At 42.1% G+C, this 23808-nt stretch overlaps 1 protein-coding gene across 1 annotated transcript; it reads left to right on the forward strand.

The window, feature by feature from the left end:
- The first annotated feature begins 2704 nt into the window (after positions 1-2704).
- LOC132360441 (riboflavin kinase-like) lies at positions 2705-3260 on the forward strand. The gene has a single exon (XM_059915519.1). The coding sequence runs from the start codon at positions 2793-2795 to the stop codon at positions 3258-3260; it is 468 nt and encodes a 155-aa protein (XP_059771502.1). The 5' UTR covers positions 2705-2792.
- Positions 3261-23808: the final 20548 nt, after the last annotated feature.

Raw genomic sequence — 23808 nt, forward strand, 5'->3', positions numbered from 1 at the left:
AGCACTGATAATTAACCACTTATCACCAAAGTCCCTGGTCTGAGATTTCAGGAACTCAAATGAAGATGCTAACTCAGGACCCAGAATGCCTGGTTCAGATCTCAGCTCAGATACTTACCAGCTGTGTTATCTGGCATATGCTCTCTGTGCTTCATTTTCTTATCTGTGAAATGGGGATAGAAACAGTTTCTACCTCTTAGGCATGTTGTGAAGACTGAATGAGTTAATACCTGTAAGGGATATAGAAGAGCGTTTGGCATATAATAAGGATTCAACAAGTGTTACTACTTTCACTCTTTCTATGTATATGAATATGTATTGTATGTGTGTGTAAATTATAACACCATGAGGACATAGGTATTGAAATATGGGGTAGGGGAGAGAGAAGGGAGGGTGGTCAAGGGATTTGACTTCAGCTTCGTATTTTGGTCACTAATAATGCCACAACACTCACTCTTATTAATCTTAGTACTTTGGACAGGCAGTGCTTTCTTCTGATTGCCTTTGCTGTCCCACCAATTATCAGTTGGTTCTTTCATGACATTTGGTCATACATTTTGTATTCTGTGTTATGATATAAATCTTTTCTCTCTCCCACCTTTTGTCTGAAATTTGGCTCGTTTGTACAAGGGATATAATGACGCTCATTAGTATTGGTAGGACCCAGCTGCTGCCGGCTTCCTTAGAGCAAAGCCCCACTCATGCCGGCCTTTATTTCAGTGGGGTATGCTGCCCATTAATGCAAGGTCATTGCCAGTTCCTGCTCTCATTTCCCCCTGCCTTTCTGTGCCCCTTCTGGCTTGCCCATCCTGTTGCCCAGCAGGCTGCCTTCCATGGTCAAAGGCCACTTCCCATCCACTCTCCTCACTTAGGCCACAAGTTCTTGGGGTGCTGTGGCACTATCCCCAAGCCAGCAGCTGCCCCAAGCTAACGGCTACCCCCACCAGCAGCCAGGAGGGGTGGAGGAGCAGCCTCCGGAGAAGATGATGGGTAATGGGGCACTGGCATTTGATGAACTACCTCTCCGCATTCTTGCTTTACAGAGAGGCCCGGTGGTGTGGGTTTGCCAAGTTCTCAAAGAAGAAAACATTGTGTTTTCACTCGACTTCACATTCGGAAGTAAACTCGCCAGGCAACTTCTTACATGAGGCTCATGTAACTTTAATGCCTCATCCTGGCATTGTTTCCTGGCCTGGCCAGGACTGGCCCATCCGCGTGGCCTCCTGGAGGACAGGATTTGTTCCGTGCCTCGAGGGCATGCCTTCCCAGGTCAGCAGATGGCCTTCTGATGACTATTTCCAGCTCGTCTTACCTGACCATTCCCTCACTGTATGAACAGCTGTTTCCTTCACTTCAGAGCTGCCCAACCGGATTGGTGATTTTTCTTCTGGCCTTTTGTTTGCACAGAACATAAATCTTTCTCTTTTTCTGACCTGGCCTGCAGTTCCATCCACCTGTGCCCGCCTGGAGCAATATATAACTCTCGCCAGGCTCTGTTTCCTTTGCTCACTTCAGCCTATAAACCAAACTTTCTTCTTCCTTTTACTCCCTCTCTTCTGGGCTGATTCAGCGCTATCTTAGCACCTGGCTGCCAGTTAACACTTAACCACAAAAAAGACATTCTTTTATGGGTCTGACCTGAACTGGAAACTTCTGACAGAAGGGGATATGCAATAGAAATCTCAGTCCCATTGGCCTCCTTTCTCTCTCCTTTTTCTAGAGTCTGAGGAGACTTAATTTACACCAGGTTAGCAGCAACTATGTTAATTGAAAATGAGTTAATTAAATAACTTGGTACTTTGAGCTGTCAAAATATAGCCAGTCAGTTGAATCAATCCAGTTAAATGTTTAACAATGATCACAAAAATCGGATATGAATGTAAGAAGAAAGGAAAGGAACCTATGTCCCTAAGAGAGCAGTCTGTGGAGTCTAGATTATTACTAGACAAATGCTACCGACTTTTCTAAGTGTTGCAACTGTGTCAGTGGTGTTTGGTTTGAGACTTTTATTTACGTTTCCTGGACTAGAGAAGAACCCCTCAGCACATTTTCTTGTTGCCTTCTTTTTATTGAAGGTGTAAAATGCTCTCAAAACATTGTTTCGCACCTCCAGTTGAAAACGAAGAAAGTGAAGTATTCATGTTGTAGCAACAGGCTGGTCAGAAAGCAGGGTCTCGGTTTTCGTTACAGTAAGCTTTGCAGTGAAATGAATGAGATCCTCTGCTGCATTATGATCCAGAATGTGCCCGCCACATACTCATTCAGGTAACTGTTCATTCGTGGTGACTGTCTGGGAATGCTTAGCTACCTTTCTGTTTCTTCAGGATGTTAGCTGGTGAGTTTTAAAGATGGATCACACACTCTCTTCCTAGTTCTTACTTTGCAGCAGGCCAAGATGTGTCGTGTAATTAAAACCTAAGCATCGGCCCGGCCTGGGCAGAGTGCGTAGGCCCGCGGCGCTCGGTGGGCTGGGGGGCCCTCCCAAGCCGGCCCGCCCCCGCTCCGCTCCTGGCCCACAGCCGCCCTTCCGCGGTCGCCGGCGTTCCGGAGCCCAGACGCAGCGTCTGAGTCGCCCGGCACCTTCTGTTCGGTCCGCGGCATGAGCGTCTCGCCGCGGCGTGTCCTCCGCGCCGCTCGGACCGTGGTACGCCCGTGTGCTCGCCCGGCCGGCTGGCCTCCGGAGCTCCCGCCCATGTCCCCCGGCTGGTCCGGGGCGTTCGGGCACCGCCTCGACGGCGGCTCCGCCGGACGCGCGGACTGGACCGCAGCCCGCACCCCGAGCGGACGGCGTCATGAGGCACCTGCCGTACTTCTGCTGTGGCCGGGTGGTGCGGAGCTTCGGTCGCGGCCCCAAGCAGCCGGGCATCCCTACAGCTAACTTTCCTGAACAAGTAGTAGATAATCTTCCAGCTGATGTATCCACTGGCATATATTATGGTTGGGCCAGTGTTGGAAGTGGAGACGTCCATAAGATGGTGGTGAGCATAGGGTGGAACCCATACTACAAGAATACAGAAAAGTCCGTGGAAACTCATATCATGCATACTTTCAAAGAGGACTTCTATGGGGAAATTCTCAACGTGGCCATCGTCGGCTACCTCAGACCAGAAAAGAACTTTGATTCTTTAGAGTCACTTATTTCAGCAATTCAAGGTGATATTGAGGAAGCTAAGAAACGACTAGATTTACCAGAACGTTTGAAACTCAAAGAAGACAATTTCTTCCAGGTTCCTAAAAGCAAAATAATGAATGGCCACTAAAGGAAAAGCATCTTATTCATTCACTGTTTTCTAATATTTTACTGCTCATAACTCTACAGTCTCATCTTGGTTATATTTTAAAAATCAAACATTTTCCTACAGCTGTGAATTAAACAGTACAATGTAGTTACCATAGTATGTTCCAGCTGTTCAATTAAACCCATCATGTTACAGTACTAAAAAGGTTCATTTTAAAAATCAAGATTCTTTCTTATGTAATATGTTGATTAAAATGTACCACTAGAAAGGTCTTAAGTGTTTTATAATGGAAATGAAATATATATAAATATGGGTAACAGGCAAGTCACTAGTTTGAGATGAGAACTATAATTCTCATGGTAAAATTCTAGCATGCATGTACCTGTATAGCATGCTCTGCTAATCAGAAGGCTCATAAAAGTAACTATATTAAGCAGAGGTTTGACAGTTTATTACAAACCTAAGGGGAAAAGTCCAGACTTCGTATTTTTGATATTTTGTGCATTTATATATTATTATAGACATGAAGACTCGTGAAATTTCATTTTAGTTAGTCATTTCCTTTAAGGGCTCAAATCATTGTACTGTGTTCCATTTTTGTTACAGCTGCCTCAGTTCTAATTGGTCTAGACTCCCTATTATTTTTTTGTTTTTCTTTTGGGACAGTAAAATGAGTGTTTTTCGAATCTCTAGTTCTCATTTTTGTGTTGTATAACATTTCTTTTTAAGAGTAGATATTCTTCAACATTTTTCTTAACCTTTGTTTCCTGTAAACAATTGTCAGTGTCACTTCTTCCATTTAGAATATCCAACTTTACATTTACAAAATGTAGAGTTTCATCTGCGTCTGTATCTGCCATCCCGTCGCTTCACTATATGAACAGTGATTAAGTGCATAGCTCTTGCATTTTAGAAAAAACACCCACATGTTGATCTGTAGGTTTCCTCAAAGTTTAAACGAACACCTAGCGTTTCATTTATATATACCAGTTTCTTAAACAACACAAAATACTTGTTTCCCCCCCTAGGGAAACTAAGAGCCAACTAAACTATGAAATACAAAGTTATTTGTTTTTAATGTGACTATATGTTCCTGAGCAAATGCAGACTGTTGTAGTTGTGTGTGCACAATGTAATTTAAGGCTAAAGGGTGCTATCTAGAAAATAATTTTAAAGATAACTCATTATAAAACCATTTTCCCCTAATCTGCATAAATGAGAACTGATTTTAACAAAACTGTTTATATAATATTTAGAAGAACTTCTAAAGCTAATGTTGGAGAAGGGGGAAGCAGGAATAAATTCAGTTGGATTGTTTTGACTTTTTGGTGTATGAATTTATGGCAAACAATATAGTATGTGTCTTTTTCATTTCTTCTTTATAGAAATACTTAGAAAATGTAATTTAATGTTAGAAATCCTATACTTGAAAGAAGCCTCAATTATCAGTGGTTCTATGAAACGAAGTTAAAAACAAACATGGAAAGTGTAAAAAGGATTTGTGTTTGAGTAGCTTGTGACTGATTGTGTCCACATTAAGTGTGAAAATTCTTTGATATTGTCACCTTACATTTTGTTAAATAACTATTGCTTTTGAAAAGCCTGTAGTGTGTGGTTTAGGAGTTAGTTAATAGTGTCTACATTTTTTTTAAGTTTTATATATAAAGTATTTATATATTATAAGAAATTGCAGTAGGGCCATTTTCGATTAAGTCAGTGTTTTCAGGCCTTGAAATAAAGCTTGACCAAGTGAAAAAAAAAAAAAACCCAAAAACCTAAGTATCTAAATGAGAGCTTAATTGATAAGGAGTGTATGTAGCATAAGGGATGCCTTCGAGTTGACTTAGGCTAAACTGACAGAGGAGCAAGCATCTGGATGGAAAATGCTGACAGCCCATCCATTTGGAGGTCTCTTTACCTCAAAGAACTGGCATGTTGAATCCATCCCACTTGAATTAACTGATCATGCCATTCCTTTGGCAGAGCAGAATAACAGCTTATGGCATTTGTATGATGGTTTTTATTTTCCAGTGTGTTTTCACATCTGTTATGTCTTTGGATCCTCACCTCATTTTACATGTAGAGAGAGGAGATTCAGAGTGGTTCACCTGGCTTGGCTAAGGTTCTTGAACTAGTTAGTGTCAGATCCAGAATTATGTGCTGGATAATATCGTCACTCCTACAACAGTGCAACATTTTCATTTCACATGTACCTTAAAAAGTATACTCTGAACTTTTAAAATATTAACACATAAGGGCAGCTAACCTTAAGCTTATGTAGAACTCCTTACTGCCCCCAGCAAAGTTCACATAATCAGGTACTCTTTGTGGTACAGTTTTATGGTTTTTGTCTCTAATAACAAACTTCTGGCACTACCAGATCCTCAAGTGTCATCTGAGTCATCAAATCAAGAGTTCTTTATGCATATTCTAGGAGTTTTGATTCTAAGACCAAGCCCCTGTGGATGAACAACATCTCTTGAACATCTATCATTCATATATGGTACTTATGTTATTTGTCAAGTAAAATAGAACATTCAGTTATTCAGAACAGCAAATATTTTGTTGTTAGTGGGTAGGAGTATAAAACCTGAGCGGTGACAGGGACAGGAGAGCCATCTAGTTGTGTCTTTTCATTTTAAAAATGAGGAAATCAAGGCCCAGGGAAGTGAAGTGACTCGATCCAGACTTGTGCTGTTTAACAGCAGACTTAAGTTCCCTACCTTTCAGCCTGGTGCCTGTTCACCATGACTTCATGCCAGCAATGTGAACCTGACATTTTGTCGCCCAACCTCATGGAGGGCGATAGAGGCCTTCCCACCGAGACCTCTGTCCCCCTCACAGTGATCGTGTGCACAGATAAAACCACTATATAATTATAGTTTGTTTGAAAGCATGAGACTTAGAGAAACAATTTATTATCAAAATGTTTGAATTAATTATAGATGCATCAGTATTCTTCTTGTTTGACTCCTCTGTATTGAGGCATGTTTAATAATTTGTAAATTCACTAGAAGTTAATATCATACACTATTTGCTTTATTGGTAAGGCTCCTGGAACCACAAATATCACACATTTAAAATAATGATAGCAAATATGTAATGAGAACTTCCCTTATACAAGCTTTTTTTTTTTGACTGTGTTGGGTCTTCATTGCTGCACATGGGCTTTCTCTAGTCTAGACGAGCAGGGGCTACTCTTCGTTGCGGTGCACGGGCTTCTCATCGCAGCAGCTTCTCTTGTTACGCAGCACAGGCTCTAGGCGCGCTGGCTTTAGTAGTTGCAGCATGCGGGCTCAGTAGTTGGCAACACGCAGGCCCTAGAGCACACAGGCTTCAGTAGTTGCCGCGTGTGGGCTCAGTAGTTTCAGCACGCGGGCTCTAGGGAGCGTGGGCTTCAGTAGTTGTGCTGCGTGGGCTCAGTGTGGCTCGTGGGCTCTGCAGCGCAGGCTCAGTAATTGTGGCTCACGGGCCTAGTTGCTCCACAGCATGTGGGATCTTCCGAGACCAGGGCTCGAACCCGTGTCCCCTGCATTGGCAGACGGATTCCTAACCACTGCACCACCAGGGGAGTCCCTATACAAGCATTTTGATTACATTTTCCCGTTTAATTCTGTCGAGTACCCTATGAAGTTGATCCTATTCTGATCTCATTTTATAGACAAGGAGGCTCCACCCTCTCTAAATGGTGGAGTTTTCATTTGTCAACATGGTCTGACTCCAGAACCTGCATTTTCAAAATTGCTATTTAGCCAACTCAGTTATATTTCAAAAAGAAATTCATGAACTCATGCTGTTTGATTTCTCTGATAACTACAAAATGAACTGCAAGTTAAAAATGTAATAAGTCCCTCAACATTTTCTGCTAAGAACTTCCGGATTTGGTAACCAGGTAACGCCAGGACAGATGCCCTCCTGAATTAGTTTAAGAGGGCTCTCCAAGGGTGCTGACCACCCACAAACATCTTTTAGAAGGACTCCTGGGCATGAAACTTCTCTACCAAGTTCTGTACTGCTAAAGAAATGTCTAAGCACACATAAGAAGTCCGTATAAGAACCTCTTTTATAATCTTGACACTTGTTTTAGAAGATAATGAAGACATACAGTTAAAAAGATAAGCAGTGTGGAAATAATTATTAAACTAGGTCTTAAAGCCCAATTTATGTTTTCATCTGTTTGTTTCTAAGTTAGGAAGAGGGTAGTAAAGTTCTATTTTTTCCTGCTTTATTCATTCTCTAGGTGTCATCACCCAAATTTTACCTGCTCATTGCTGAAGAGTCAGTGGGAACCATCATGGCCCAGGCAGGCTGCCCATCTCAGGTGAGAATATTGGAATAATTAGCTTTTGATTTTGAAACCACACCAATTTAATAAGGAGGCACCCACAGAGAGCTGAAGCAACCTCCCCGTGTCCCTTTCACAGCTCCGTTTTCCCTGAGCTTACCACCAGCCCTTTCAATAAACATGAGCGTATGAAAGAAAAAGCTACATAAAATTTTATACTTCTCAAATTCTGGTTTTCTTTTTAAGTTGCAAACTCAAGCCTGATTGTAGTGTACTCCAACCAAAAGACCTCCTCAGGCAAGAAACACATTATGGGAAGCTATTTATAAGGTTTAAATTATCCATATTAACATACTTAAGATTCACCAGTGCGGTTTCTAGATGCCAGATCCAATCCACAGTGATGCCTCAGCATTCGGGTGTATAGTTGACTGCATAGACTTTCTCAGGGGAAAAATGCGGAGTGAAAACCACAGGGCTGGAAGACCCCTGGAGGAGTTAACTAATCAATCCCCCTGCCTCTGGCAGGACCAAAAGCAAAACCCATTTAGGTATCAGCACAGGCCTATTTGCCTGTTCTGTTTGCAAAACCTGATTGGTTCCATTTTTTTCCATTTTTTAAGTGAAAGCTGTAGGCAAAGTATAACAGAAAAAATTACGTAGTATATATAGACACACATGTATACAGCCAACCCTTGATCATGTATACAGCATTTATTGGAATTCTCCTGTATTAAAAAGACAGCATTAGGCCCAGAGAGTTAACCCAGTGTAGGTAAAAATATAGTGTATGCTCACAGGAGTTTACAGTTTGGTTAGGAAGACATGACATACATCATGACAGTGCTGGATTGTGTTGACATAAGTATTAGAGACCAAATATGTACCAGCACAGACAATTCTAATCACATTTACTTGGACTTCTAGTTCTTTTATACTTTCATGTCCTGGGAATTCATTCACAGCATTTTGAAATTAAAAAAACTTGATTTTAGGGAGGTTGGAGACATCCAATTTTTCTGTCCTGAATTCTTGCCCAGAAATGTATCTCTTCTCTCTATCTCCATCCCACTGCTGGAAATTAGTAGTGTCACCAATTGGACTGATGTGAGAGACCCAGGCAAGCAGGACCAACATTTCCTGTAAGGTTTTGGTTTCTGGCATTCTCCTGGGGTAAGGGGAGGATTTTCAACTGCTGGGGAAATGGTTAATGGTCCCTCACTCCTGTCTCTCCTCAAGTGGGATCAGTAGGCTCCTACTTGGGTCAGAAAGCATGGAATTAAACAGAAAGCAGGGTAGAAAAGCCACCTTTCATTAATTCATGCACTCATTCACTGGGCTGTTCTGGGCTAGACTCTGAGGCTACAAAGATACTTGGCTTTTATTTGTGAAGAGCTCACAGTAGACATATAACCATGATATGATGGCGAAGGGCAATAATAGAGGCAGGTACAAGGTGTACTGGGGGAGTCAGGAGGGAGGAGGATTATATGAGCATGAGATCTGCGGGATGTTTCATAAATTATGTAACATTTAAACTGAGTTTTGGAGGATAGCGGATTTCATCAGTTGGAGAAGGTGCAAGAATCTTTCTAGGCAGAAGGAACACTGTATGTACAAAGTAGTGGCCCTGGAACATGGGGTGGTCAGAGAATGACAACAAGAGGAGGACCTGAGGGGCGGGGGCTGGAACCGCAGTTTGGTGACCACATTATAAAGGGCCTTTAGAAAGCTTGGTTTGGGAGTTTGGATCTGATCCAGAGAGAAGGATAGGGACAAGGGGTGGGATCAGTTAAAGCTCTTAGGCAGGACAGGGGACAGGTCTGGGTTCATGCTTTAGGAAGATCATTCCAGCAGCCAGTGTGTGGAGGAAATATTGAGGTGGGAACAGCCCAGAACAGCGAACCTGGCTTGGAGGTCATGGCAGTAGTCCAGGTGAGAGGAGATGAGGGCTGAGCTAAGGTGGAGAGGGAGGGAATGGTCTCAGGAGATGGGTGGCATCCTCAGAGATGACAGGATTTAGAGACTGGATCTTGTGGGCAAAGGAGAGAAAAAGCTGGGGAAGTGCTCAGCTTCTCTCCAGATGGATGGAGATAAACGTAATGTGAGAAGAGGAGCAGGTCTGGAAGGGCTGGGTGTAGATCCAAGGAGCTTACCTGTAGACATGTTGTATTTGTGGGACAGGTAGTTGGTGATGTTTATTTAGTTCAGTTGAAAATATCAGTGTAAGATTGTAATGCTGAGGAGTGACACAAAGGTGGGACAGGACAATTAAACTCTCCATGGATGATGAATGGGACTTGTAGTTTTGGGAAATGCTGCCGTTGCTGGGGCAGTCTCCCTGTCTGCGTCCCCAGAGGTGGTTGTGGGATCATTAGTCTAAGCCCCACTGTGGTTCACGTGGGTCATCACTTCTCCAGTTTTGTTTTGTTTTGTTTTTTAACCAAGATGCCCCTACATCACAGGGGAGACCGGGGTCTGGGGGGCAAGGAGAAATTTTCTTTCAAGTGTCTGTTTAATCTGAAAAATGTATTTAGGGTCTGAATTCTGCCACATAAAATATCCATGTTTGTTTTGATATAAATTATGTTTTAAATGATTTATTAGTTAACTTATGCATGTTAGCTGCCCCCCGGCCCCCATACCTGAATCGGTGTACATCCAGGGAGATGCACCATGGTGGCCTCTGGCTGCCTTGGCTTGTGACCACCATGTTCCCTGGTTTGTCAAGCACAGATCTCACCGAGATCTGACCATGACTGTGGTCAGCTCTTCTGTTCAGAAAGAGTCTCCTGGTTCCCACATGCTCTAGTATCAGGTTGTGATATTCCAGAATTCCGAAGCCATACCCTCGGGCAGGGTGTGAGCAGATACCGACTTCATAACAAGAAAAAACTCAGAGCTGGTCATTTTTTCTTTCCTTTTCTTCTAAAAAAAAAAAAAGATTATATGTATCTGACCTTTTTTAAAAGTTACAAAGACAGGACACAAAGGAAAAAACTGAGTAATACATGAGTGCATCAAATATCAAATATATTTCTATTTTCCTCCTAGTACCCGCCCCTCCCCCCCACCCCACTCCTCAGCTGAATAGCTGGGTTGTTTATATTTATTGCCTTGCTACTCAGAGTAAGGGCAAGTGACCGGCAGCACCAGTCTCACTTGGGAGCTTGTTAGAAAGACAGAGTTTCAGGCACCACCCTGGCCTCCTGAATCAGAATTTGCATTTTAAGATTCCCCAGGTGAATCTTCTGCACATGCAAGTTTGAAGAGTGAGCTTTTTGTGGATCGAGGAGAAGGGAAAATTTATTTCCTCTCCTTTCACCCAGGAAGGTCTGGATCTTGAATCCCCAGATGCTGTCGCAGGAGGAGGTTAACCTGCTATAGAGCACCATCTCTGCTCTACGTGGGATTGGTCCCCTCCTGGGGGCTCAAGGAGTCACCAGCCAACCTGGCTGTTGAAAGTCCCCATCCATTCCTTCAGCTCAGATTTTCCGGAAAGCATAAACGAAACAAACTAGAAGGAATAATCCCCAAGGTGTGCTTCCTGGTGAACCCCTCGGCTGTTCACACCCATCTGTACAGAATCCAACTCTCCTGTTGTTACTCGGAAGCCACTGGGAAAGGTGGAAGAGCAGCTTCTTGTGACAAATCACCGAGTCATGGGTACCATCGCCGCTGCTGGGGAGCTTGTGGTTAGGTTGCTGGTGGAGGTCTTTCATCGGGGCCTAGTGTGAGGAGATTAAAGCACTACAAAATTTTACAAACTGGACACTGCACTTCTGTGGAGGGAACCGAGTCTGTGTACTGTTGTGCTATTGGCATGGATGCAGGGCCCCTGGGTTGTAAAGATTCGAGTCAGCCCTTCAGGTCTCCGACATGGTGTGGTTGATTCTGCTGATTGCGTCGGTGGTAGATCTTGAGATCAGGTACAGTAGTCCACCTTTCTCCTTTGTGTGGCGTGATGGCTACCGCAGAAGCTGAAATATGCTGGATGATCTAATTGTACAGGGTTAAGCCATGATTACAGCCACCGTGGCTCGTTCCTTTGGAGATGCGGAAGGTGTAATTGAAGGGATCTGGTAGTAGTAAAACATGTATGAAATTGCTAAGAGGATGATGGACACATTTATTGACTCATTCAGCAGGTAAATTGAGCACAGAACAGACCAGTCTTTTTCAACGTTTTAAAGCTTGTGCTTTATTTTGGTGTACCTAAAATGCCCTTCCTTCACTGCCAGGATTATGAGACACTCCTTATTCCCTCCCCTTCACCTCCACCATCTCCATCGAAAATCAGTATCTTCTGTATGTCCTCACCAGGTAAGATAATTTTTTTTTTTTGGACTTTAGTTTCCATGCTATGAAAATAATGGTGTGTTTTCATTTTTCAACTATACAAACATAATACTGAATATGTTTTCTCAAATTACTTATGGTCTTCTGTTCCACCTGGGGGGTTTGATCTACCCACTTAGGGATTCTCTCTCCTCAGAGAGAGTCACTATGCTAGGAATTGAGTGCAGGTGAACTTCTGAAAATAATTATCTTGTAAAGATCATGCCAGAGATCTCAGAAAAAAACAAGAGGGCAGCTTCTTCCCATAGATAAAGAAGACAAGATAAAGGAGAGGGCAGACAGTAACATTTTGGGTTATAATTGGTCTTTCTCAAATATGCTTTCTTCCATATCCCTTCAAATATGATTCTGGGAAGGCATTTTGGCTGTTTTTAAGTTATAATTTCAGCCATGCTTGCCAATATCTCAAAATTTAAAAATAAGGGACCAACTTATTTTTCCCATTGGAAGTTAGTTTTAAAAGGCCTGGGAGATGCCCTCTCAGACAATAAAATTACTACTGAAGTGTGAATGATTGATCGAGGTCTTTCTTAAAGTAAATTCTTTTTTTAAAAAATTTATTTATTTTACTTTTATTTTATTTATTTTTGGCTGAGTGGGGGCTACTCTTCATTGCGGTGCGCGGGCTTCTCATTGCGGTGGCCTCTCCTTTTGCGGAGCACGGGCTCTACGCGCATGGGCTTCAGTAGTTGCAGCGTGTGGGCTCAGTAGTTGTGGCTCACAGGCTCTAGAGCACAGGCTCAGCAGTTGTGGCGCCTGGTCTTAGCTGCTCTGCGGCATGTGGGATCTTCCCAGACCAGGGCTCGAATCGTGTCCCCTGCATTAGCATGTGGATTCTCAACCACTGCACCACCAGGGAAGCCCTCTTAAAGTAAATTCTAATGTGGGAGGAGGGAAAGAGCATGAGAGCTTTGTGTATCTGAAAAAAGAAAATGGAAAAGGCACAGATAGAGACATAGGGTGTGGAAGATAGATGTGGCTAGGGTAACAGTTACTCTGCAGGAATTTTAGTGTCTTGATGTGCCTGGTATCACCTTTTCATGCATAGGTAGTGAAGGGCCAACATGATGCTTCTACTCAGTATCCCAATGTAGCATCTGACATACAGCAGATGTTCAATAAATGTTGAATGAATCAATTAATTCTTAAAAATATTACTTGGTATCTTCTCTAACTCTTGTTACCTGTGATAAGGGAAATAATACTCAGTGGGCAAATGGCTTGTAACATCCCAGGGGCTTCATCTGATATACAGAGTTCATCTGGGCATCTTAAGAGAACTTTACAGAAAAAGATAATTTTCACAAAATATCTGTAAGACACATAGAACAAATGTCAGAAGCCCAGTGTTAGCTTTGCTACTACTACCTCTGTGAAATTCTCCATGTTTCAGCTCTTCATCTCTAAAAAAGTAGTAATGAGTATTTCACAGAGTTGTCATGAGGATTGAGATATGTGGCGTATGAGACAAAGGAAAGGCCACTACATAGATATTAAAAAAATATACAGTTACCCCAAAGTTATTCATGATAGGTGTAAAATTAAATGGGGATCTGAGTTCCCTGCCAGTTTAAATTCCTTTGGAGTAATGATTTTTAAGCCTGTGGGTTCTTGGACAAGTGGTATATTTCAGAAGCGTGGAGTGGTCCTTTATGGAGACATTGCCTCTTTCTCAGCCAGAGTGGAAATGTTGGTTTTTGATCAGCATGCTTAGAAATGTGACTCAAACCAGGGATGTAACTCAGGGGCACTAGAACCTCTTCAGGGATGATCCTTGGGTTTAAGGCAGATGTTATAACAATGGTTTCAGGAGCCACAGGCTTTTTTAGGGCTTGACCTGGTGGTCTTAAAGCTGAGGATTCAAATATCTATTTGGACCACAGGCTTATTAGAGGCAAAGGATTGTAACTTTTTCTTGGTAGCTGCACAACTTCTAGCCAAGGCCTTCTAGTAGCTCGTAGATACTTGCCGAGTGAATGAATGAATGCCCAAATGAAGGCCAACTGGAGAAATGAGCTAGAAAGGTTAAGATTGCAGATAGGGACCTAATGCAGAGAGAGGGGCCCTGGTGACGGATGGAGACCAAGTCGCTGGGTCACATACAAAAAGCAGTGCAAAAGGTAGGTCAGAACAAAAGTCACATCCCGGTCATTTCGCACAGAGGTTTTTGGGTTGGTGGTGCCCCCAAACTCCACATTCTATAGGGCAACTGCAGGTTTTCTTGGAGGGCCTCCCCATGGGTAGCTTGGTCCTGGCCTCAGAGCATCCTGGGTCAGTATGGGGAGTTGACTTGAGTCACCTTTGGTGCCAAGGTTTCCTAGTCTGACTTGTGCAACTGCCTGCTTCCTGTGACAGTGAGGGCAGAAAGCCTTGGATGCCTGGGATCACGTGTGTCTGAGTCATCTTTGGGCTACATACAGTCAGTTGTTTCTTTGCGTTGGAACTATCGCAGAATGCTTTTGATCATGTCCTTAGTGGTGGTTCTTCTTAAAATCTTTCTCCTCTTAAGATTCATCTACTGGCCCTGGAAGCAAACACTCATGACCTGGCCTCACAGGTCTAGGAGAGAGATGTGATGAGAAAAACAACTTCTGTTTCTCTGAAAAACAGCTTGTTTTTCAGAGTTGCTACGTAGGCATTTTACAGTGTGATAACCCTCCTCACACCAAGAGTCTGGACATTTTGATAAGGACTTGAGTTTAGGATTCCTGCCATCAGTGCCTGCTTTGCTTTTCCCAGGGCACCTTTTAAAATAACCACCTAGGGCTTCCCTGGTGGCACAGTGGTTAAGAATCCGCCCGCCAATGCAGGGGAAACAGGTTTGAGCCCTGGTCCGGGAAGATCCCACATGCCGCAGAACAACTAAGCCCATGAGCCACAACTACTGAGCCTGCGAGCCACAACTACTGAGGCCCGTGTGCCTAGAGCCCGTGCTCCGCAACAAGAGAAGCCACCGCAATGAGAAACCCGCGCACCGCAACAAAGAGTAGCCCCCGCTCGCCGCAACTTGAGAAAGCCCATGCGCAGCAACGAAGACCCGACACAGCCAAAAATAAATAAATTTTAAAAAATAAAATAAAATAACTACCTAGAGTTAAGCCCACGAAAAGTTAGTGACCTCCGCCCCTACCACCTTATAATAGGTGCTTGGTACCCTGCTTTCTGTCTTCTCCCTCAGGACCTGGGAGGGAGGAAGACTGCCCTTCCCCCCGACTCATTGCGGCCCCTGGCTTCTGGGATCTGAAATAATAAATCTTGTGACTACTTCCTTTGTGTGGATGTATTGAAACTGTGCCTTCACTCAAAACGACCCCATGGGTTTCACTTCCCCAAAGTGAGAGCTGGATGCTGAGGGAGCTGCCTGCCACCCACACATGGGTAACTTGTGCCCCCTCACTCAGCAGGTCACAAGCTGCATATTCTGAATTCAATACACCTGCTCCAGCTTCTCAACACAAGAGGTGACCCCAGACTCGTAAGCATTTCTTTATTTATCCTTAAGGAATTTTTATTATGGAGAATGTGACCCTCTGTGTACTCACCAAATGAATCCAACAATTATCAACTCCTATGTGCCGCTCTCCCTCTACTCTTTGATGTAAATCCAGACAAAATATTTCATAGACTAGGGGTTCAAAATTATTATCATCACCACCACTGCCACCACCATTCCCATCATTATCATCACAGCTTCCTTTGAGAATCTGATAAAAGCTATAGACTTTCTTCACCAGAAAAATGCACCCACATACCTGCACCCCAAAGCCTGCATACTATTACAGGGGGTTCACAAAATGCCTGAAACCCTGCCAAAGGCTCCGTATTAAGAAACCCTGCTTTGGGAAATCTTCCAGGACATCAGTAAGGGGTTCAGATGGAACCCACACCCTTGGGGTAATGCCCAGCCCCCCAGTGGAGTAAGGAAGAACTGACACACTTGGTCTAAGAACATGCCTCCCTTGGCCTTCTACCTACCTATTCCCATCTTCGGAGGCAAAGAGAAGAGTGCTTAAGAATGTGGACATCTTGAGGAAGCTGGGAAAGATAAGGAAATGTATTCTTCTCTAGGCTTCTAAAAAGGGACCCCGTCCTGCTGATATTTGACTTTAGCTCTGTGACATTCGTTTGAGATCTCTGACCTCCAGAACTGAAATGTATAAAATTCTATTGTTTTAAGCCACTAAATTTGTGGCAACTTGTCATAGTAGCCACAGATAACTGACATCCATGCCTATCAAGTCCAGTCCATCTTTCATCCCTACCCTGCCCTGCTGCTATCAGTGACCATATTTCCTACTTTCTGCTTCTTGTGTATATATATTTTTAATAAACAAATACATATATGTCTAAACAAAAAAGAAAGAAACCCTGCATTGGGCTGAAGTGGTCAGCTCTGGTCTTTATCCTTGGACCCCCATCAGGCAACAAGACTTGATTAACACAAGAACCATGTGATGTTCGGATGCAGAGTGGAGAAGTGTAGGTCCTTGCTAAGATGAGTTGAAGTCCATCCTGATTCGTTACTTTAGACCATATCTGAGGTGTCACATTAGTATAAAGCACAAATTATTATATTCAATGAAGGTGGAAGTAACTCAAAACCTTTAAAAAATAATACTTATGAATATGTAATAAAAAGTCTGGGTTTATTGAAGTAGCAAATACTTCCAATGAATATTAATGAGGGAATATGAGACGAAAAGAGATAGTGCATTATAATACCAATTCACTGAAATTGAAAAAGATAAATTTTAACAAAAATGATTAAAATAATTGATGCTAATATAATTTTTATGTGTTCCAAATTTTTAAGGGACAAGAAATTGCTTTGGAATTCAAGGTCAGCAGATTACATGTTTAAATGCCAGCTCAGCTACAACTGTGCCACTACTAACTTTCACTACGTATTGAAAAATCTATGTGGGGTGTATTTCGATTTCCTAATTTTGCTCTTTTTAAGAGAGAAAAGTTAAAAGGCGAATCCATCACCAGGCTGGTATTTAAGCTCATAATCAAGATAACCGGCATAACATTTAAGATACAAGCTGCTGAAAATAATTGCTTATCTCATGTACTGTCAATCTCATTAACATATGGCAAAGATTACAGCATAAATATGAGAGTCAGCATAAATCCACTCACTTGAAAGTACTAAAAATTATATTATTAGGTAACCAAACAGATATCTTCTTAACAAGGCCTGGGAATGATTTCCTCCCACTTTTGCCAGCTACCTTCTCTTCTGCAAACCCCATCTCTTCTAATTCCTCTGCCGTGATGGTCACCTCTTCTTATTACTAAGTGTTCTCCTTAGCCATTTAGAAAGATAGAGATGGTCATCATTCACTTGGCTATCATTGGCTGGATCATTATCCCGTGGGTGGCTTCGCCAGGGGGATCTGAGCTCACCTTTTGAGATCTTTACTCATTTTCTGTCACTCTGCCGTCTTCAGCTGACTTGATTTAATTGGATTGAGATTAAGCATGCTAACTTGTGACTTGACTGAATATATATAGAGAGAGAGAGGGAGAGGAGAGGGAGGGAATGAGTGTGTGTGTGTGAACACTCTCTCACAATTTTTTTTTCTCCTCTGTATGAGCTTAGACTTGCCTTAAGAAAATAATGCATATCCAGCGTTTCTAAGTATGTGAAGTAGAGGGCTTTTCAGGCTATCTTTAGTCTGCCGTCTTTCCCAGACTACAAGTTTGACCCAGTCTCTTTCTTTCTCTGCTTGGCCTTGTCCATTGCTGACTCTATCCTCAAGTTCCACATCATGGTTTCTAGAAGGTTCTAGGCTTCCACATCATGGTACCAACATGTTTCAGAAATTCAAGGTATTGGTATCTAGGAGGGAGAGTGTGCTGGACAGCAAACAACACATGTCCATTTGACTTTCCTTTTTGCTCTTACCTGGACAGCTGTTTAATGAAATGTGTCCAGGCACTTGTTATGTCAAAATCTGGGGTCTTGCAATGGTGCAGTCATCAAATGGGGGGCAGGAAAAGGATATGAAATATCTTTAGGTGGAGGCAGATAAAATTGCATCATAATGTTCTTTAGGTGAGGAATAAGTCTATTAAAAGTTATAAAAGCCTAAAAGTCAAGGTAGAATCCAGAGCGTTTATAACGTCAGCAGTCGATGAGACTAATACGACCATAAATAATAACAATAACATAGCTGTATAGCAATTTACCTTTTAAAGGACACTGTTATATTCATTTACATTTAATGGTATATGTAAGGCTGGTATAAATTTCATTCCTAGTAGCAAAATCCCCACAAACATACCAGATAACCCAGTGATTTGTAGAAGTAACAGCTTGTTCTAAAATTAAAATGTTATTTTACTATGGAAGTAAATATGTGCTCAAATGACAACACATTAGCTACTCAAAGTTTCATGTGTAAAGATATTTATAATGGCAAAAAATGGAAGCTACATGAATTTTGAACAGTAATAGAACAGTTAAATAAATCATGGTGTATCTGTGCATTATTAGTAGATGATTTTAAAATGCTGCCCTCAAATAATGTCTAATGATGGGAAAAGTTCATTACATGTGATAAAAACAATGAAAAAATCTGAACAAACAGATATTCAGTATGTTTCTAATGTAATTAAAAATAAACGCATAGGGATGAAACATACACACAAGCATAGGAGCAATATTCAAAATATATAACAACTGTTAAGGCAGGTACTAGCCAATTAGAATGGCCACCTTCTTTTCTCAGTTGGTCTGGTCATGCCAGCCAGTGGTTACTGCAGAGTATCTAGTCTCAAAAAAGTAAGTGTTACAATAATGGAAGCTGATGTTCTTCTTTTCGTCTTTAAAACGTTTCTATACCTTTTTCTGTTTTCTAAATTCTGTACCACAAGGATGTATTGCTCATAATAAGAATTAATAGAGAAGAATACAATGCCTTACTCTTCCTTTTGGAGAAAACTACTTATAATATCTCAGAATTTTACAATGCCTTTTACATTCCTCCTTGTTTCTGGGGCCCCTCCCCCACCCTCCGGTGCATTGTCTCCCTCAGTCCATGCAATTCACAGAAAACACCAGAAATGGGTCAAAAGATGTGCTCTTTGACATGCCCAGTGAAACTAACCAACTAACTAAATCAACACCATAAAAGAGAGAGGTCTATTGTCTTAATGATTATTGGTGTAAAACGACGATGTGACCAATTACATTTTTGGTGGAGGAGTCATACTGGCTGCTTACCTATTGACAATTAAAATTTTTTTCTCTATCAACAGAGGAAAATAATTACAACCTTTATTTAACTTTCATTATGCACCAGGCACCATTCTAAGCACTTTCCTTAGATGATCTCCTTTCATCCTCACAACCACCCAACCAAGTAGGTGCCATTATTGTCTTCATTTTATAGATGAGGCTAAGAGAGGTCAAGTAATTTGTGCAAGGTCACACAGCGAGCAGTGGTGGAGCTGAGGTTTGATCCGAGAGCATCTGATGCCATAGCTTGGCTCTTAACCAGTTCAATAACCTGTGCCAGTGTTTCATGTATGAGTGCCAAAGTCAGCTTGACTCCAAAAATAAAAGAGTGCATGTACACTATACTTTCATACACACGTATCCCAAAGGAACATAGATGGTGCTTAATAAATGATACATAATGATCCTTATTATTATTGAACCTGTTGGCATTTGAAAATGCCAACAATGCTACTAATGTAGGGCATAGGGCCTCTGATCTGTAGGGCTTGCTTGCTCCCTGTTCTATGCAGTGATAGCTATGATCTTATGCCTCAGTTTTCTTTCCCATTAAATGGAGATAGTAATGATACCCACCTTTCAGGCTGTGTCTAAGCAAGCTAAACATAAAAAGCCCTTAGATCGAAGCCTAGCACAAAGTAAGAACTCAGTAAGTGTGAGTTGTTGCTATGTTTTGTTGTAATTTTCACATTTAAGGGACAAAGTATCTGCCTAGGAGGGAGCTACTTAAAGAGGTTTGAACTACTTCATCAGCAAGGCTCCCATGACATAGACAGGCCTGGCACAGACGCTTAGACTATAAAGGTCAACAAAGAACATTCAGTCATTATCTTCTTTTCCAGGCCTAATACTTATTTGCACTGTATATTCCAGATTCCCCCCCCCCCTAATAACCTCCTTCTCAAGACCCTGCTTTGTTCTGCAGTTTGATGAAGACTTTCCCTAATCAATTTTGCATACACTGCCCTTATGATGTTGATTTAAGATTAGTTTAGAGTGAATTTCAGCCGGCATGGATTTCAACTGTTGACTGTAAGTTCATTCATGATATGGCTGAGGTGAAGAGAATTTTCTCCAGTGGTTTGATGTTAAGAGACTGTGGGGCTAATGGGGTATTAACTGAGCAGTGAGCACCTAATTAGGAATCACAGAGGGCTTGTGCTGGCAGCCTGGGTAGTGAAGGTATCCAGTGAAGGCTGACTTGTGGGTTTTGGGGAAAGACTAACTAAGCTTGGCCATTTCTGCACTTTTCTTGCAGCCCAGAGGGCTTTGTCCTTCCAAATTTTCTGAGCAAATGGTAGCTGCTGGGACAGAAATCCTGATTTGTGGCAGTTGAATGGACGGTAAGAGAAAGCTCTTACCCTTCCAGAGGATGAAGAAGACAAGCAGTTGATTTCTGGGGCAGGCAATCTCTAAACGATTGTGCACACCCTGATAATTTGGGGAGCTGCTAACATTTTTGGAAATGGGAATATATTTGAAATTCTAACATACAATTTCTAGCTATTTCCAACCTCCCATATGTGAATCGCCAAAAGTGAATTCTGAGAGCGGTAGTAGGAAAATACTGCCTGGGGATAAAGAAAAGTTACTGCAGGAGTCTAGTTTCTATATTAATTTATTTCACAATAACAGCAAATTCCTTTCCCCAGGGGAGTATTTGACACAGTAATTGCACTAGGGAACAGTCATTGTTTCATTTCATTTTCCCTCTTTTTTAAACTTTCTTTGTAAAGCAAAGTATTATAAATCTTCCTGAAAGAGCCACTTAAACAAGATATGTGGGCTGTGAGATATGTGTTTTATGTGTATAGATGTATTTATATAGTGAATATTATATATGTATGTTATGTATATTCATTCATTCATTTATTGTTGGATCTCAGAATGACATTATGACCGATCAAAAGAGAAAATTAGAAATACATGAGATTGAGACACTATGAAACACATCTTTACAGATTTAGGAAGTGAATAAGAGAACACATGCCATCTACATGTTATGGCTTCTGAGCAAAAACCATAGGCCTGAGTTCAACTAGCATTGCCATTACCAAACCAAACTTGGGTCCGCTTGCCCACGTGCAGTAAAGCCAGTCTACTGACACCAGGCTGCGGTGAAGGAAAGTGCAGCGTTTATTGCAGGCGCCAAGCAAGGAGTCCAGGGCAGCTAGTGCTTAAAAGTCCCAAACTCCCTGAAGGCTTTCAGGGAAAGGTTTATAAGGACAGAGTGAGGGAGCCGGGTTGTGGGGTGTGTGATCAGCTTGTGGACATTCTTCTGATTGGTTGGTGGTGAGGTAATTGGGAGTCAGCATCATCAACCTTCTGGTTCCAAGCGGTCTGGGGTCTACGTGCTTGTGGGCAGCAGACAGTTAACTTCTTCCACCTGGTGGGGGTTTCAGTCTCTGCAAAACAACTCAAAGAATGTGGCTCAGGATATTATCTCTAGCCCTAGAGGAGGAACTAAAGGTCCTTGACTTTGTTTAATGGCTAAACTATTATTGTTTTGTCTTACTGGACTATTCTCCTTTCTTTCTGCATTTTCTCACTTCTCTGATTAAATTTATTCTTTGACTAAAGTTTTACTACAGACAAAGGCAGGTGGAGGACATGGGGAGGGGTCCTGTTCTGGGAAGGCCCCATAGGGTCCTGCTTAGTTACATTGCCTCTGACCAAGTGAGAATGATTTTATTACTTACAATGGTTTTAAAAATGTAAATTGTATTTATAATACAAATTGTAAGCAGTGAATTCCAGTGAATGTGATGGTTTTAATGGTTGATGCATATCCAATTTAAAACACTGTGCTTTGACATAGAGGGATTTGAGAGGTGTATCATTCTGTATTCTAGCTTCAGTTGGGACCAGGCCTCTGGAATCCTTTGACAATTCAGCAGCCTCCCTGTTCCAAGCGCCTTCTCGCCCTCCTCTGGGTCTTAGTACTAGCAAACTACCCTTGTAACTTCTGGGAACTCTCTAATTGACTCAGCTGCTCCAAAGTTTAGGGGCGTAAGCTGTTGCCCCTCCCAGGACCATTTATAACTGAAAAGACAAGACAAATGAGAGCCATAGATGCCGCTGTTAGAAGAAGGATGGACTTTCGGGCATGAGGAGCATGTATTTCAGGTGCACCTCAATCATTATCATGAACAAAGCATGCACATAACACATACACACCATGTTCTGCAAGGAAAACAGAGCCGTTTACCAAAAATAAATAAATAAATGAAAGCATTACAAAAACTTACAAAGTAAGAGAGGGAATCGAAGGCAATGGGAAAATAAGAAGAGAAAAGTAAGTTGATTCTAAGGAGCTTAACATTTCAAACAGATGTTAAATCATTTATTCTTACTATTATTTTCATTATTATAAAGATGATATAACACTATAGGAAGTGGGGACATTGAGAAGAATAGTTCCCATAATCCTTTCCCCAATACAGAAGTTGCTGTTTTAAAAACTTTTTTGTTTCAACAATCTGATTATATAGACTAAGAAACTCTTATTTAGGAAAATTAACTTGCTCATGATGACACAGCTCATACAGAACTCCTCAAGACCTACAAAGAGGACACCCATCTAAGAAGGCTGATAAATTATATTGGAGTATTCTCTACTGATTTTTAAGTGCCATCAAGTTATGCCAGCCTGTGTCTAATAAAGACTCTATGATCCATACATTCCATTGGGCTTACTTTAGGAATGACAGCTCTTCCCGGACATCTCTGAAGCTCTAGAACAAATTATAAAAGCAGAACTGGGCCAGACTCCAGGATTCCAGTCTCTAAGCCCAGCCCTTCCCCTACTGCACTCTGCTACTTTGTTGAATTTTTAAGTCTAGAATGGGTCCTGTTAATAGTTTTCTCTGAATGATTTATTCTCTTAGATGAGGATGACAGCTTCATTTCATGTGAAAATAAATTTAGGTCAACTCCATGAGGCAGTTGGTATTATGGCCCTTTGATTGTAGATGAGGAAACCAAGCCTCAGAATATTGAGTGGAGAGGTTGAGTCAGTCCCTATTACAGAACTATGAACCTCCCAGGCCCGTGCTCTCAAACACTACACCAAGGGTAGAAAACAAGAGAGAGTCGCGCTACTGTTCCTCAATTCTATGTTTTGCCAGATGTTGCTAATTAATCACAATACTCTTTTCTCTTGAGTCCAAACTCAACCTCAGAATCCTTCGCAACACAGGACTCTAGACAATCACCACCAACCAATGGGAATTTTTTTTACAATTATTTATTTATTTATGGCTGTGTAGGGTCTTCGTTTCTGTGCAAGAGCTTTCTTTAGTTGTGGCAAGTGTGGGCCACTCTTCATCGCGATGCACAGGCCTCTCACTGTCGTGGCCTCTCTTGTTGTGGAGCACAGGCTCCAGACGCGCAGGCTCAGTAATTGTGGCTCACGGGCCCAGTTGCTCTGCGGCATGTGGGATCTTCCCAGACCAGGGCTCGAACCCGTGTCCCCTGCATTGGCAGGCAGATTCTCAACCACTGCGCCACCAGGGAAGCCCTACCAATGGGAATTGATATAATGTGAAACCTATTGGCCAACCTGGCATGGCGGTATACTTCTTCCCTGAACTAGGCTCATTCAATGGGTAGAGCGCTGAAAGCTTGCCTGTACCACTTATGTGAGTCTGTGAGCAAGTCCCTTAAACTTTCAGAGCTTC

This window comes from Balaenoptera ricei, chromosome 2 (genome assembly GCF_028023285.1).
Source record: "Balaenoptera ricei isolate mBalRic1 chromosome 2, mBalRic1.hap2, whole genome shotgun sequence".
In the NCBI taxonomy this organism is placed as follows: Eukaryota; Metazoa; Chordata; class Mammalia; order Artiodactyla; family Balaenopteridae; genus Balaenoptera; species Balaenoptera ricei.

What these genes read in the sequence shown, in the direction of transcription:
- LOC132360441 (XM_059915519.1), top strand. Translation starts at nt 2,793, where the DNA reads ATGAGGCACCTGCCGTACTTCTGCTGTGGCCGGGTGGTGCGGAGCTTC.